General features: G+C 35.0%; 2 protein-coding genes and 1 long non-coding RNA gene across 4 annotated transcripts; 1 reads left to right on the top strand and 2 right to left on the bottom strand.

Annotated features, from left to right (window-relative positions):
- Nucleotides 1-2,545: 2,545 nt before the first annotated feature.
- On the bottom strand, nt 2,546-6,584 carry LOC123875097. The gene is made up of 2 exons (XR_006798074.1): nt 5,269-6,584; nt 2,546-4,952 (listed from the first exon to the last, which is right to left on the bottom strand). It is a non-coding gene; the product is annotated as an uncharacterized LOC123875097 (long non-coding RNA).
- Nucleotides 6,585-7,441: 857 nt separating this feature from the next.
- LOC123875056 (cilia- and flagella-associated protein 36) lies at nt 7,442-10,409 on the bottom strand. 2 transcript variants are annotated; one of them, XM_045920711.1, is made up of 8 exons: nt 10,244-10,409; nt 9,996-10,149; nt 9,654-9,730; nt 9,335-9,538; nt 9,043-9,179; nt 8,779-8,965; nt 8,555-8,681; nt 7,442-7,599 (listed from the first exon to the last, which is right to left on the bottom strand). In XM_045920711.1, the coding sequence occupies exons 2-8, from the start codon at nt 10,102-10,104 to the stop codon at nt 7,442-7,444; spliced, it is 999 nt and encodes a 332-aa protein (XP_045776667.1). In that variant the 5' UTR covers nt 10,105-10,149; nt 10,244-10,409. The 2 variants fall into 2 exon arrangements, with proteins under 2 accessions (XP_045776667.1, XP_045776666.1); XM_045920710.1 differs by having other exon boundaries at nt 9,996-10,409.
- A 473-nt stretch (nt 10,410-10,882) lies between these two features.
- On the top strand, nt 10,883-13,802 carry LOC123875070. The gene is made up of 4 exons (XM_045920729.1): nt 10,883-11,266; nt 11,482-11,606; nt 12,054-12,164; nt 12,811-13,802. The coding sequence occupies exons 1-4, from the start codon at nt 10,984-10,986 to the stop codon at nt 12,937-12,939; spliced, it is 648 nt and encodes a 215-aa protein (XP_045776685.1). The 5' UTR covers nt 10,883-10,983; the 3' UTR covers nt 12,940-13,802.
- The last annotated feature ends 808 nt before the right edge of the window (nt 13,803-14,610 follow it).

Raw genomic sequence — 14,610 nt, 5'->3', positions numbered from 1 at the left:
AACTTAATTGAATTTCTAATTTAATATTTGGGGTCGGGTCAGGCTTTGCACCAAATACCAAAATTTCAGGTGTGGGACTCATTTCGTCTACGGCTAGAGACCTGTGACATGATCCGGACAGACGGACGCACCGACAGACAGACAGATAGCAGAGTGACATTAATAGGGCTCCGTTTTTACTCTTTGGGTATGGAACCGTGAAAATTATCACGTCATGTATCAATTTTATCTGATTCGTCTGTTATACGTCTCCGCTCCTAATCCGTTTAAGTGGACACTGAGCCTTATACGAGATGATAAAATAACTATTAGTTTAATTTGGCACATCACAAAAATACTGATATAAAATGTATGTGTAACTTTTTTGCAGTGAGATAGGTTTATTTGACACAACACAAAATACTGACATAGGTAACTTTTTGTTCTCTGTGAGACGTAATACCTGATAGGTATATTTGACACAACACAAATTAAATTAATGATATTTTTATGAATTGGGTATTTTCCTACTTTTGAATTTGATAAATATTATTACTTTATTGTAAACTAGGATAAAAATAATGACGTACGCTGAAAAAAAATATTAAAATCCAACAAAGATTTACAAAGTTACAGGCATTTTAATTTGGAGTGGGAGGGTCTTCTACCCCTTTCTCGCAAAACGAAAATTTGTATGAAACCGCAGGAAGCTACTATGGCATTAGCACGGTGTGACGTCAAAATACTATTATCGCTATCTCTGTCTAATCTGAAATATTTAAATGCTATGAATTATAACTTCTTTGTTATTTGATCGATTTAATTAGTTTTTTCAGTTCACGTCATTATTTTTATCCTAGTTTATAATAAAGTAGTAAAATACCCTATTGAAATAAATGATAGTTCTATTTGACACAACACATAAATGCTGACATATTATATATTATGTACTAGCTGATGCTTGCGACTTTGTCCGCGTGGATTGACGTTTTAAAAATCCTGTGGGGAAACATTGATTTTCCGGGATAAAATCCGTGGTCCATGTCACTCTCCAGGTCTTTAACTATATCCATGCAAAAATTTACGTCGATCCGTTGCTCGGTTGCGTCGTGATTGAAGGACAAACCAATAAACCAACACACTTTCGCATATGGGTAGTGATAACTTTTTTTGCCGTGAGAATGGCATGTTTTTTTAGCTAGGAGCCAGATATGTTAGCGTTGCGTTCGAAGGAGGGATGTAATGTTTCTAGATTACCGTTTACGAACTTTTTAAAATTAGTTTTTTTTTTTTTTTGTATATATCTAGGAGCTGTTTATCTGGCATTGTATAAAATCATTTTCATGGATATCCAGATGGATGATAAAATTCGGTCGGTAGGACATTGTCATTATAGTTGGTGCGTTTTAATGATCAAATTACAAACTACCCTGGTTAGCGTATTGACCATCCCACTTCTGAACTGAGAATACTCATGTTTTATTTTATTTGGATATCTTTTATCAGCATATTTTATAACTTTTGTTGGGGTTAAAGAATGTGGAAGCCATATTTATTATTTATCACCTAAGACGATGAACTACCATCCTACTTCTGAACTTTTCAAGAAATACAAAAAGACGTGTGAAGTTCACACGCGGTAGAAGTGATATCTTCTAGAAACTAAACTTCTAGAAAATGAGACGAATTCAGACTTCTCGTCTCACCCTCTTGCGAACTTCAAACGCAACAGCGTTATCAGTTTATCACAGTCCACGGCAAAACGTCGAGGCTTCACCTACCCTGGCAGTTACGCTAAGACTGCGTTTCCACCAGAGATGTGCTATGCTACGTTGCTATGGATGCGTTTGATATCCACCAATCATATTCATTGGTGCACATAGCTTAGCACTGGTGGAAACGGATTCAACTAAGATATGTTTTATATATTCTATGGATGCCTGCTATGGGCCGTCGCGATTGGTGTAGCTATGTGCAGGCACGGCAGGACGCGTGAGCGCCTCTCCTCACCGCGTCGCTCTCACCGCTTCCCTGCTATCGATACATCGAGTTGCGCATCTTTCTCGCGCAGCTACTTTGCGGCGGCGCATCTTCATAGCGCATCCTCCTCGCACAGCTACTTAGCTTAGTATTGGTGGAAACGGTCACATATTTTCGTAGCGTAGATTTCACATCTTCGTAGCATACCTACCTTCGCACGCTACCTTCACTTGTGGGGGGTGTTTTAAATTTTTAATTTACACTTGTTTATTTATAATTTGGTTGACATTTAGCGACCTAAAATTTTCTCTAATTAATTAATTAATAATTCTCTAAATTGACTCTAATTTTCCAAAAAATCTCAGATTGCGATCCAGCTAAATGTCAACCAGATATAACCCCTAGGTACCTGTAAGTGTGCTTAAAAATGTAAATACATACAGAGTGATGCGATTCACTTCAATATTTATAGTGTATGAAGAGATTTCATATTATGTTATTTAAGAATATTATGGTCAAAGAGCTGGTGAAAGATTTGTTTAATGTATTTTTTTACATAATAGTAAGGTTTTTTCATCGTTTTTAGTTCAACCCTAGTATTGGTCCCATAGACTCTTTTGATCCCTATGAAGAACTGGATTGATTGAAACTATGAAATAAAAATACTTAGCTACTTAGGTAAGCTTACTTAGGTAAGCTTGCACTGATTTCGCCGCACGATTTTTCCCTCTGAAATGGAAATTGTACAAAGCCGTGCGCACTCAATTTACATTTATGTCACAGAATTCTCGTGTGAAATCGCGCGGTGATGTTTCGCAGTGCGGACATACCTTTTTTTTTTATTTCCATTGCGTCCATTTTGATTTCACTTCCACGAAGACACGTCCATTGATGGCAATAGAAAACACATACTGTGGACATTTCCACTAGCTATTGCGGTTCACGAGATACAGACCGCTAACTGACAGACGGACGGACAGCGGAGGCTTAGGACCCCGTTGGTATCCTTCGGGTACGGAACCCTAAGAATTGGTCGTTAAAACAAATTGAGAAGTCATAAAATAGTACTTACTGTCTTTTTAGGGTTCCGTAGCCAAATGGCAAAAAACGGAACCCTTATAGATTCGTCATGTCTGTCTGTCTGTCTGTTTTACAATGTTTCTTGTCGAAAAGAAAGGCACTATTTTTAGAAATCAAGGAATAAAACTGGTCATTTGAGATATCCTAAAATAGTGCTGTTCTTTTTACAACGTTTCCTTCCGAAAGGAAGGCATTCCTCAAGAAATAAAGGGCAATTTATACCCAATGACGGGTACGTACCAAGATTAATATGATAGTTTTGAATTATCGATATTTTGACCTTGTTGCATGGGACTGTGGTGCTGTAAGAGATGTACCCACCCATTGTGTACATTATTGTACACATTAGTGTATATTGGCCGGCAACGCATTGGCGGATCCTCTGGTACTCCAAATTTTCATGGGCAGCGGTATAATCAGGTGACCCGCCTGTTTTTTTTTTTATATGTTTGAATTTACTTTAGTACAATAGGTACAAAATACTTGAACAAATCGTTCACCCACCTCTACAACGCACGGTCGACTACTACGCAGTCGCCGCAACTTCGTGCGCATGTAAACGGCGACTGCCATATAAATTACAGATTCTAACGGTCGCCGTCAATCGAGGCGACTATCGACCGTGTGTAATGGGGTCTAAAGGTCAAAATTAATGCTCAATTTATCTTTAACTTGTCGATAAGTTACTTAGCAACGCTGTCATTTGTCAAAAAGACTTTTGACGAATAACAACATTGCTAAGTAACTTATCGACAGATAACAGATAGATTGATTTTAATTTTGGCCGTAAGTCGATAGTAGTGTTAATAATTGTAATGGCGGACTAAGAACGTAGAGAAATGACCTAGGAACGATTGGCAAATGCATTATGCCCTTGCCTAAAAGTGATAGCGTTACATTTAACCAAATCAATTTAACTGTTCTCGTGCAAGTCAATTTTGATTCTGAATGGTTTTTTGTTGCTTAAAGTACAAAAGGGATGAAAAAAGTGGCGTTTGAGTTATTATTTCACGTGAACTATAATGAATTGGTATTATGTATAAATATTTAAACTATTTGTCTCAATGGTGATAGAATTGTTCTAAGGTTTCGTTTGTTAATGCGTGACATAAAAATAACGTTATTTACCGGTATTAATAATACTGATATTGATACCGTTTCCGGTAACATTAACGATATTGGTAGCGATACATCCAAACGTAATATATACGTTTACCGTTTCCAAATATAACTATCTAACCTAGCTTTTTGTGTTGCGTAGATGGATAGATTATGCTAGGAAGTTAAACGAATGTGATCGTCACTTACCACATTGTGTCAATGCCGCGGACTTATTCTGGACTCCCGGTGGCGGTGGAACTTTTGGTGTTAGGTGGTGTTCAAAAGTTCCAGCAACACCAAAAGCTGTCACATCGAATCAAATAAAGTATATTTTTCACACATAATTCGGTGCGGTGCGAATTCATCAATGGATAGAGTTATGCCTTCACGAGAAACTCACGACCAAAAGCTGCATAGAGTTTATTTTAAAGCTTATAAGACCTGTATTTTGAAATAATATATTTTTTATTGAAAGCAACGGTGTTTTAGAAAATTGTGGAATACTGAACGGGGTGCCCCAAGGCATCCCCAGCATCGGCACAATGGTAAGTGAAAGTTACATTAACATCCTAGACTAAGCTGTATATCTACGCAATTTTTGTCTTTTTCCAATTTGCGTCTCGAACCTATCTTTCTTCTCAATTAGTCTGCATGTCTACAGGGTCAAGAAAGAAATTATTGACCCTGCAGACATGCGAACCTCTGCGAAACAAAAGTCACATACAATTTCATTTTCCTGCAAGTTCTTTTACAACATTATTCGTGAATAATGTTACGTGAAAATAACATTACTACTCCAAGACCTTCTACAACTTTTCTTCTTTTACAACATTATTCGTAAATAAATGTTACGTGATAGTAACATTACTTCTCCGCGTTCTTTTACAACATTATTCGTAAATAATGTTACGTGAAATAAACATTACTTCTCCAAAGTCCTACAACATTCGTAAATAATTTTACGTGAAAATAATGTTATTTTCACGTAACATTATTTATATTACTTCTCCAAGTTCTTCTACAACATTATTCGTAAATAAATGTTACGTGAAAATAACTTTAGGTAGGTAGTACCTAAAGTAGTAGTAAAGTAGTGGGGTAGGTGTAGTACTTCTCCAAGTACTACACCGTTATTCGAAAATAGCTTGAAAATAATGTTACCTTTTTCAAGTTATTATTTCTGTTACTAATTGGACGTTGTTACGTGAAAAGGATTCAAATTACAAGAGTTAGTTTTAGATTAAAGTTGAGTATCAAAAACAACTCTGTGAGTATTGGACCTTTTTGCCTAACAAAACGTCCAATTACTGTCATATTTTACTGTGGTAGAGTTGTATCTTTCGCACTGTGCGATTGATACGTCGCTTGCTTCGGCATCGTATCGCTCACATAGGATACTGCTTTAATCGCTTGAAAATTTAATCGAGTGCATGTTTAGAAATCATCTTATTATTATTTATTTGGTGTGTAATTTTTTTTTGTAATATATTACGTGATAATTGATTTGTGTGATTTTTATATTAATTACTATGTTCTATTCGTGAAAGATATATCCCCGCTGCAATACTGTATTGTATTTTTTTTTATCTGCCCTAGAAATACATATCAATTTTAAATCAAATTTGACAAAGATATATTGATCTCTGCATTGATTACTACATATTACCATTTAAAATTATTGAATGTTAAATTAAACTGACATGCTAACATAATATTTGGCCAGGTATCACTTGTATAATAAAGCTGATATTATTATGCAACAGATTTTTATACGATAATGAACAATAACAATTGAATTTGGACTTTTTTACGTAATTAATAAGGTTGTTAGTTATACTGATTAGTAATCAAATGAAGAGAAAACGTTTATACAATAAAATAAAAATAGTGATCCCTGTCCAAATAATTTGATCCATATTTCCTGTTGATTCGGTTAATATTAATTTATATTTCATTGAAACTAAAATTAAACAAAATAGGCATTGATGTGACATGCACAGTTAATGCGAGACTAAAATTTATAATTAAATGCGTGGAAAGGGTGTCTCAGAAACAATTGTAAATAGACATTTTATTGTAATACATTATTTTGAAAATCTGTCAAAAGATCCACGTGTATAATAGCGTCTAGTTGTCAATTAGATATATACGAATCTTATATTCCTTGAAATAATTTTCCGTATAATAAATAAATAATTATAATAATTAAATAAAAATGGATTTCTAGATGAAAGTAGATCGTAACAACTATTTTTTATCTATCTAGGTGGTTTGCCCATCATAAACTAATTTATACACAGAATAAAAATAAATAGATTTACCTATTGGAAAGTTGTGTAAAATAAATAAGCTTACTTTTAATGCTAATATTATGTCACTAGTTACGTAAGCAATATAAATATAAGGAAATACAATAAGAGAGTGTTTATTTTATTTAAAACTACCCCCGTCCAAGTAAACTAAAAACACCCGCATTTAGTACCGTCAGTACTCAGGGCGAACAATGGCGAATGAGGTTTTAAGTCTACGGATTCTATGACTACGAAACTGAAGGTTTATACATGCAAAACCTGTGCAGGGAACGATGCAAGAAGAAAATTACTGCAGAAGAAATTGAAACATAACTAAAAATATGCCATTCAAAAATTAATTTGAGCGTGTATTTATGTTCTGCTGAAAAACAAAAAGACTAAAATTTACGTTTTATTACCAACAGCTGCGGCCGGGACTTCGTCCGCGTGGATTTAGGTTTTTCGAAATCCCGTGGGAACTTTGGTTTTCCGGGATAAAAAGTAGCCTATATGCTAATCCAGGATATTATCTATCTCTATTCCGAATTTCAGCCAAATCCGTCCAGTAGTTCTAGTTTTTGCGTGAAGGAGTAACAAACATACACACACACACACACACATACAAACTTTCGCCTTTATAATATTAGTGTGATCTGGGTCCTGTGACTACCATGTTCGTGGTGACCACTGTTACTATCAATGAGTGTTACCCATGAGCATGGCTGAAATGTTTTAATTCTTTGTTCTAAATCTACGGCATATTCCTCTGATTTTAAACTACCAGACTTAAGAGGGCTAGAACCCAGAGCCGTAAAACCAGTTATAATATAAAAAAAAATTGGGCTCAAAACTTTTTTAATCGGATAACTTTCTAGCTCTGGATTCTAGGTTTTTTGAGTAAATGAAATCAAATGTTGCCATCACAAAAATATAATTTTTTATTGAAAATTATTAGTATTTTTATATTATCAATAAATCAGAATTAATGTATTTTAATAAAAGAAGGTAGATTATTGTTTGATATCAACGACTTCGGTCCTCAGTTTGGAGGCAAGTGCCCTCCTCAACTGCATCGCATCAGGCGGCGGTGGAGGTGTGGTGCCGGCAAGTGCCGCTTGAGCTGCGCGGGCAGACTTCGGCCTTGGGGCGTATTGGCGAGAGCTTTCACCTGTAAATTTACATTTTAATGATTTGCTATGAAATGTTATGTAACACAGAGCAAATATAAACAAATATAGTTAGTTACTAAATCTTAAAAATATTAGTAACATACATTAAGTAGGTAGTTAGTAAAGTAACTAACTAGGTAAAGTATTCTTTATGCATGATTGCATGATATAACAAATCAACTTGCGTGATATTTATGTTGATTACGTGACTATTTTGTTCTTACCCATGTCAACTTCATTTATCGCCCATACCTATTATTTCTAAGTTAAAAATTGGTCTGAATGTTTTTCTATTTCAACTACGATATCACGTAATTGCAAATACAATTTCTTATGTCCCCATATTAATATATTTTTTAATTTACAGTCTAGCTCTTGACTGCAATCAGACTTGCTGGCAAGTCTTGGCAATGCAGCCAAGATGGAGCGCGCTTGCCTAGAAGATGCCTATTCACTCTTGACTTGAAGGTACCCATATTAAAGTTGGAGGGGAAAACTGATGCTGGTAGGGCGTTCCATATTCTAGCGGTTCGAATTAGAAACAAGGAGGCAAATCAATTCGTTATTACATACCTAGTTACTAATTATTTTATATTTTGTTATAATTTTTTTTTCCATTCCATCAGCCTGTATGCGTCCACTGCTGGACATAGGCCTTTCCAAGAGCGCGCCACCAAACACGGTCCTCCGCCTTCCTCATCCACCCGCTCCCCGCCACCTTCTTCAGGTCATCGGTCTAGCGGGCAGGAGGTCGTCCCACACTGCGCTTACCGGTACGCGGTCTCCACTCCAGAACACGTCTATTATAATTATTATACTATATTATAAGTATAGATTTATTAAGTGAATCATTAATCTTCTAAGTTTTACGTTGATCTATCTACGCAACGTCTCCGTCACTCATCACTTCTGCTTCTGTAGGTAATAATAATATAAACAAATTCTTTTTAATACCTCCAACATCTGTTTCATTTTGCACAGCATCTAGTCTCTTCTCTCTGACTTGTTTCTTTAGCGCTAGAAGTTTGTCACGCTGCTGCTTCAAGTACTCTTGTCGAGCTTGAATTTCTTCTTCGCTTACCTATAAAAGTAATGAAACTGTAATCATCTTCATAATATTTTATCTCAAGCTTTAGAATAGCTTGCTTACAAATCCACTTCATTTGAGTTTTACTTACTGCAACCTTTTTTGGAATTACAACTTTTTCTTCTTTTATATTCAACCTGTCCAGCTTGGTCACAATTTCCTCGTCCTTTTTTTCAATGTGTTGCAATTTAGACAGTAATGTTTGTTTTTCGGCTACAACTGCTTCTGGGGCAACTGTGATTATTTCGTCTTTTTCAGGGAAATCATCATACTGTAACCTAATAATAATCATACCGTTACTAATTTAATTTAATTTTAACATATAAAAGTAAACTGAATAATGCTAAAGTGTTACTTCTTTATTTCCGTCATGACGTCATCATTGTCTGGCCAGTCTGAATTTTCATCGCTGTGCGAAGAATCTAAATCTTCAGGTTCAGACGTAAAAACATTTGGCACCGTACCAAAACGCTTTTCAATTAGCTCCAATGCCTGCAAAATCATTTAAATTTAGTTACTTATTATGCTAGTGGAATAGTTGAGAAATCGATTTCAAAGTGTGGTCTAACGGGCAGTGTGAAGGCGCAGTAAATACCACCCAGTCCTGTAAATGCAATGCTTATTTTTCCTACGATATTTTAAGGTACCTGTAGCTGCAGCTCAACATTTTTGTGGGTCATCATTTTGACAAACATTTCGTAATCGTTAGCTGCCCAGATTTGTTCGAACAGTCGTTTGTGAAAATAAGCAGGTAGCCCGGCCAGGTCGTGTGCGGACAAACGACACGCTGCTTCGAACTGATCAGCTGATATACCAATATCATCCATGAAGGAACCCAGCATTACGTCTACCTGGAAAATAGAAAATGGTTGTTTAAAAAAGGCGTTCATTTGCGGCATTACTATAACTACCTATTATATGATTATATTATTTAGAAGGTAGAAGCTTGATATTTCAATATCTTACCAAGTTGCGGTACTCATTATGTATCTTTTTATATTCTGGTCTATCTAGAACATCTCCGTCTTCAGTAGGCTCGAAAGCTGAAATGGAAAACAATCCTTTCATAAATAGGCTTAAAATGCTTCAGTGATTTTAGGAACGTTTTGCAATAAATTACATAAATAAAATATTGGACGGAATATGGAGCGAAATACTTAATTTTAAACATATTTCTGGGAAAAACAGATTGAAAGCTTTGTTACTCTAAAGGTAAAAAGGACTCTAGGATAAAATTTGAATACCACAAAATATTGATTTTCACAAGACGATATGGGCAGTAAAATAATAATTATTAGATGCACTCACGCAATGATTTTTCTTCAATAAATGTTTGTAGTGGTATATTCCAAACAGGACCATGCAAGAATCCAACAAGGGAGTCGAAGACCCATGCATTGTTATCGAAGTTTTCCATAGTAAGTATCTTAACTGAATACTGCAGTTAACTGCAATGGTCCAACTAAAATACACCAACTTTTTAAACACCTAGCCCTCTTTGACCTAGCCAATAGGTAACTAAATTACGCTAGAGTGGTGAGTGGTGGTTTAATTACCTTGACATTCAAAAATTGTTTGTATTTTAGTTGCTATGGTTACTTTATGTTTTTGCGTCTAAACAGATTACTGGCGATTCATAATCCTGCCATATTTTTTAGAGTAACTATTTAACGAGCGATATTCTTCTAGCGATGCACACAATATCTATAACAATCTATACTAATATTATAAAAAGGTAGGTAAGATTTGATCATTTCTTAACTACCTACTGAACTTTGTGATTTTAATAATTCTTTCACCATTAGTAAGCTACTTTATTTAGGAGAAAAAAAAAGGCTAGATATATTTTGTATTCACCCGAGTGATTCCAGGTAATTGTAAAGCTAGTATATTGCAAAAAACAAAAGCTTAAGAAGTAAAATAATTATCAAAATTCAAAATAATAGTTGGTTACGTTATATTGCGGAATGGAAACTAATGTTTCATTGTTATAACGTCTCTGGAAATAATAATTTAATATTCCTTTCACCTAACTAACTAACTATATGATTTCACCCGAGTTACTCGTGAAAACGTAACGTAAAAGAAGGCGCCTTAAAAGATGGCAACATTTTTCTGTCAGTCTTGCACTGACAAGTGACATCACTTCACTTGACAGTTGACATTTTATTTTGTATTTTAATAGTCTGTGGGCGGAGAATCTGATTGGATTTGAATTTCTTATTTTAATAATCTGCTAAAATCGCAAAATTAAAACGTTAATATTACAAAACAATAACATACAGTTCTCCTAAAAATGTCACATAATTACAAAATAATAAATCACGAAAATGTTAACGGCGTAAATCTATCTTTGAGGGTTGAAAATCGTCTGAATTCACCGAATTCTCAACGCTTTACAATAACTTATAAAAACAAGGAACAGAAGTCTGCTTGGCCGTTAAAATCTCTGTTTTTAGCTGTGATATTTAATGTGCTAGCCCTCTGTTTTGTACGTATAAGCGTACAGGCTATATTAGTGATAATTATTGTATTGTCATTCTTAGTTTTCTTCTGGATTACCCATAGCGTTCAATCAGGTTTGTATTGATGATAATTATCTACTATCTCTTTTATTATAGGAGAAACTAACTGATATATTATGTTAAGGTCGAAGGCACTACATTAAGGCATCATCATCACTTGCCATTAAGTATAATTGCAGCAAAGTGGTAGTGTTTACATTAATAAAAACATATTACTAACCTAATTTAAATGTTATGCTTAGTGTAAAACCTATAGTTATTACTTCCAGAAAGTCTCCTAGTCATTCCAACAGTTGGTGTGCAAAGCTCAGTCAAGTATGTGTTTGGGAGGGAAGACAATTTTGTGCCATGGTCCAACATTGAAGATGTTATAATAAATGAAGTCATCAAATTGGTAAATAAAAATTGTTATCTTTGTCAACCAATAGATGTTTACTACTGGTTATAGGTATCTTGTGGGTAAATTCACATGCTAACACCTTGTGCCATAAAAAACAATGGATAATTCCCATATTTTTGGTAGATATAAATTATTAATAATACTAATTTAGGTTTCCAAGATCCAAGACTCTCTTTAACTTTCAAAGTTATGTGTGTTTTAAGCAATTAAATATCACTTGCTTTAACAGTGAAGGAAAACAGCAAATCTGCATGCCTGACAGTTGTTCATATAGTTCTCAAAGGTGTGTAAAGTCAGCCAACCTGCACTTGCCCAGCATGGCGGACTATGGACTAAACCCTTCTCATTTGGAGAATGACCCCATCCTGAGCAGTGGACCAGCGATGAGTTGAGAGGATTATGTAACTAATTTATAACCACTATCCCTTTCGTCTGTTTCAGAACCGAGTTCTGTACATTCTGACTTTACTGGTCAAAACTGGAAGTTCAACAAATAATGCAACTTTTACTTCAACAAGTAATGAATCTATCAAACTGATACCATTGTTCAAGGTAAATGCTAATTTTTACGGTGATAGCCTAGTGATTAAGACGTCAGCCTCCAGTTCGGGAGATTGGGGGTTTGATCCTGGTCATGCACATATAACTTTTCAGAGCTATGTGTGTTTTAAGCATTTAAATATCATTTGCTTTACACAGTCATAGTCTCTCACCAGATCAGACCTAAGCCAATACAGAATTTTAAATTCCCAAACCACTTTTGTCCAGATTCAAATCTGTTAAAAAATAAAAGATACGGCGAACAAAACAGTTTGATTATTCTAATCAAAACCCTTTTTTTCCTTAATCTGGACATTTTTGGCCCATTGAATACAAATGTTGATCTCATTTTGCCTGGAACTGTACTGGAATTGAGTTCAAAGTTAATAATTTTGATCACTGATTACAATCTTTATTTCATTTTCAAGCAAAACAGCTTAAAACAAACAATTCGCTGGCGAGATGTAAATTATTATTAGTAATTGTTAGTGTGAGTGAATCATATAGTCATAATAAATAAAGTAAAAAACTGCTAAAACTGCTCCTTGTCTCTGTTACTCTGTTGGGGTGTGATTGAAACACAAACCAACAAACATACACTATTATATAATATATTTTATAATATTACTATTACTCTACAAACACTGTTTTATTTCAGTACACGAAACCTCGGCTGGTTATGCTGGAGACAATATACTCTGAACTGCAAGCGTTGCTAATGGCGTCACAGTGTGAAGACCCTGATCTAGGAGCTGGCGATAATAGCTCGTTTACACAGCCTGCGTAAGCGTAGACGTACCGCGTACCATTGCGTTGTAATGTATGGAACTGTATGAAACATGGCACACCGCTTGCGTAAAGCGTGGACGTATGCGTAACCCGGTGTGTTAGGGGTTTACGCGGGTCACTACGCAATTGGTGTGAATCGGCCTTAGATCACCGAATCAGATCTAACTTAAATACTTAATATAGAATCGTTTTTGTATTCCATTAATATTCTTTAATTCTTCCTATTATCGAAATCTTCCTGTTATAGGTATAGATTTATATGTATCTATATCCGACGAAATCGCGGGCTTAAGCTAGTCTAAATATATAAAAAAAGCTGACTGACTGACTGACTGACTGACTGATCTATCAACGCATAGCTTAAACTACTGTACAGATCGGGCTGAAAGGCACGCTATTGTGACATAGACATGTGCTAAAAAAGGATTTTTGAAAATTCGACCCCTAAGGGGGTAAAATGGGGGGTCGAAATTTGTGTGGCCCTCGCGGACGAAGTCGCGAGCATAGGCTAGTATATTATAAAATAATAATTAACCCACCAGTGTGAATTGAAGCGAGACTGATAAGTTATATAATATGAAAGTTGAATAAAGTGTAATGTTTTCACAAACAATTTGAAGAGAAAATGTGTGTAATTATCATTTATTATTAAACTAGAAGGTCGGTTGTTGTACGCAATCTCTAAACTAATTTGGTCTCTTTCCGCACAGAGCATTATGAAAGAAATAGCAATACTTTTAGAAAATTGTCATTTAATAGTTTAGAGTTTGTATACAACAGAATTAGTTCCATATTTTATTAATTGTTGTAAATATAATGATTATTTATTTATTAAGATGGGTTCTGTAGGTTAAGTTTATGTTTAAGACTTATTTAATAATAAATTAGTGTTATTTGAAAATAAGTTTAGTATTGCATTTTTATTTCCTTTCTATAAATCGTACCTACATCATAACCTCTTTCCAGAGAATAATAATTATAGAATAGAATAGATTTTTATTCAAATAAACTTTTACAAGTGCTTTTGAATCGTCAAATAATTTACCACTGGCTCGGAATGCCGTTCCTACCGAGAAGAACCAGCAAGAAACTCGGCGGTTGCTCTTACCGCAGTAAGTAGTATACCGCATTATCATAATACTCACGCCTTCTAGAGTGATAGATTTATTATCTACAGTCTACACCACCGTTGGAGTTATTGCAGAAAGTATTGGGTATATTGTAAAGTACTGTAACCATATCTACAATTTACAAAACAAGTGTAAAAAAAATTATAACACCGACAAGTGAAGGTTACAGTAATAACTAGAAAAGAGCTGATAACTTTCAAACGGCTGAACCGATTTTCTTGGATTATAAATAGCTAAGAACACTCTTTCACAGAAGCCACCTTTCAAACAAAACAAAACAAAATTAAAATCGGTTCATTAGTTTAGGAGCTACGATGCCACAGACAGATACATAGACACGCAGATACACACGTCAAACTTATAACACCCTTCTTTTTGGGTCGGGGGTTAATAACACATTCTGCAATAACTGACAACTTGAGTAGTACGGCAGTTGCACGCTTCAGATGTCTAATTGACGCCGTAGTCTTCAGCAGAGCACGGCAGGTATGCTTAGTATAAGATTTTACATCTCACCAAACGTTGTAGGTACCTACCTA

Source organism: Maniola jurtina, chromosome 19 (assembly GCF_905333055.1).
Source record: "Maniola jurtina chromosome 19, ilManJurt1.1, whole genome shotgun sequence".
Taxonomy (NCBI): Eukaryota; Metazoa; Arthropoda; class Insecta; order Lepidoptera; family Nymphalidae; genus Maniola; species Maniola jurtina.
The sequence above is the reverse complement of the archived record's forward strand: the minus strand, read 5'-3'. Positions and strand labels throughout refer to the sequence as shown.

Excerpts from the sequence above, each read along its gene's own strand:
- LOC123875056 (XM_045920710.1), bottom strand. The coding sequence starts at position 10,104 with ATGGAAAACTTCGATAACAATGCATGGGTCTTCGACTCCCTTGTTGGA. Across the intron at positions 8,966-9,042 it reads GTCATGACGGAAATAAAGAA|GTTACAGTATGATGATTTCC; the intron begins GTAACACTTTAG and ends GATTATTATTAG. Across the intron at positions 7,600-8,554 it reads AAATGAAACAGATGTTGGAG|GTGAAAGCTCTCGCCAATAC; the intron begins GTATTAAAAAGA and ends GTAAATTTACAG.
- LOC123875070 (XM_045920729.1), top strand. The coding sequence starts at position 10,984 with ATGTCACATAATTACAAAATAATAAATCACGAAAATGTTAACGGCGTA. Across the intron at positions 11,607-12,053 it reads TAAATGAAGTCATCAAATTG|AACCGAGTTCTGTACATTCT; the intron begins GTAAATAAAAAT and ends CGTCTGTTTCAG. Across the intron at positions 12,165-12,810 it reads AACTGATACCATTGTTCAAG|TACACGAAACCTCGGCTGGT; the intron begins GTAAATGCTAAT and ends GTTTTATTTCAG.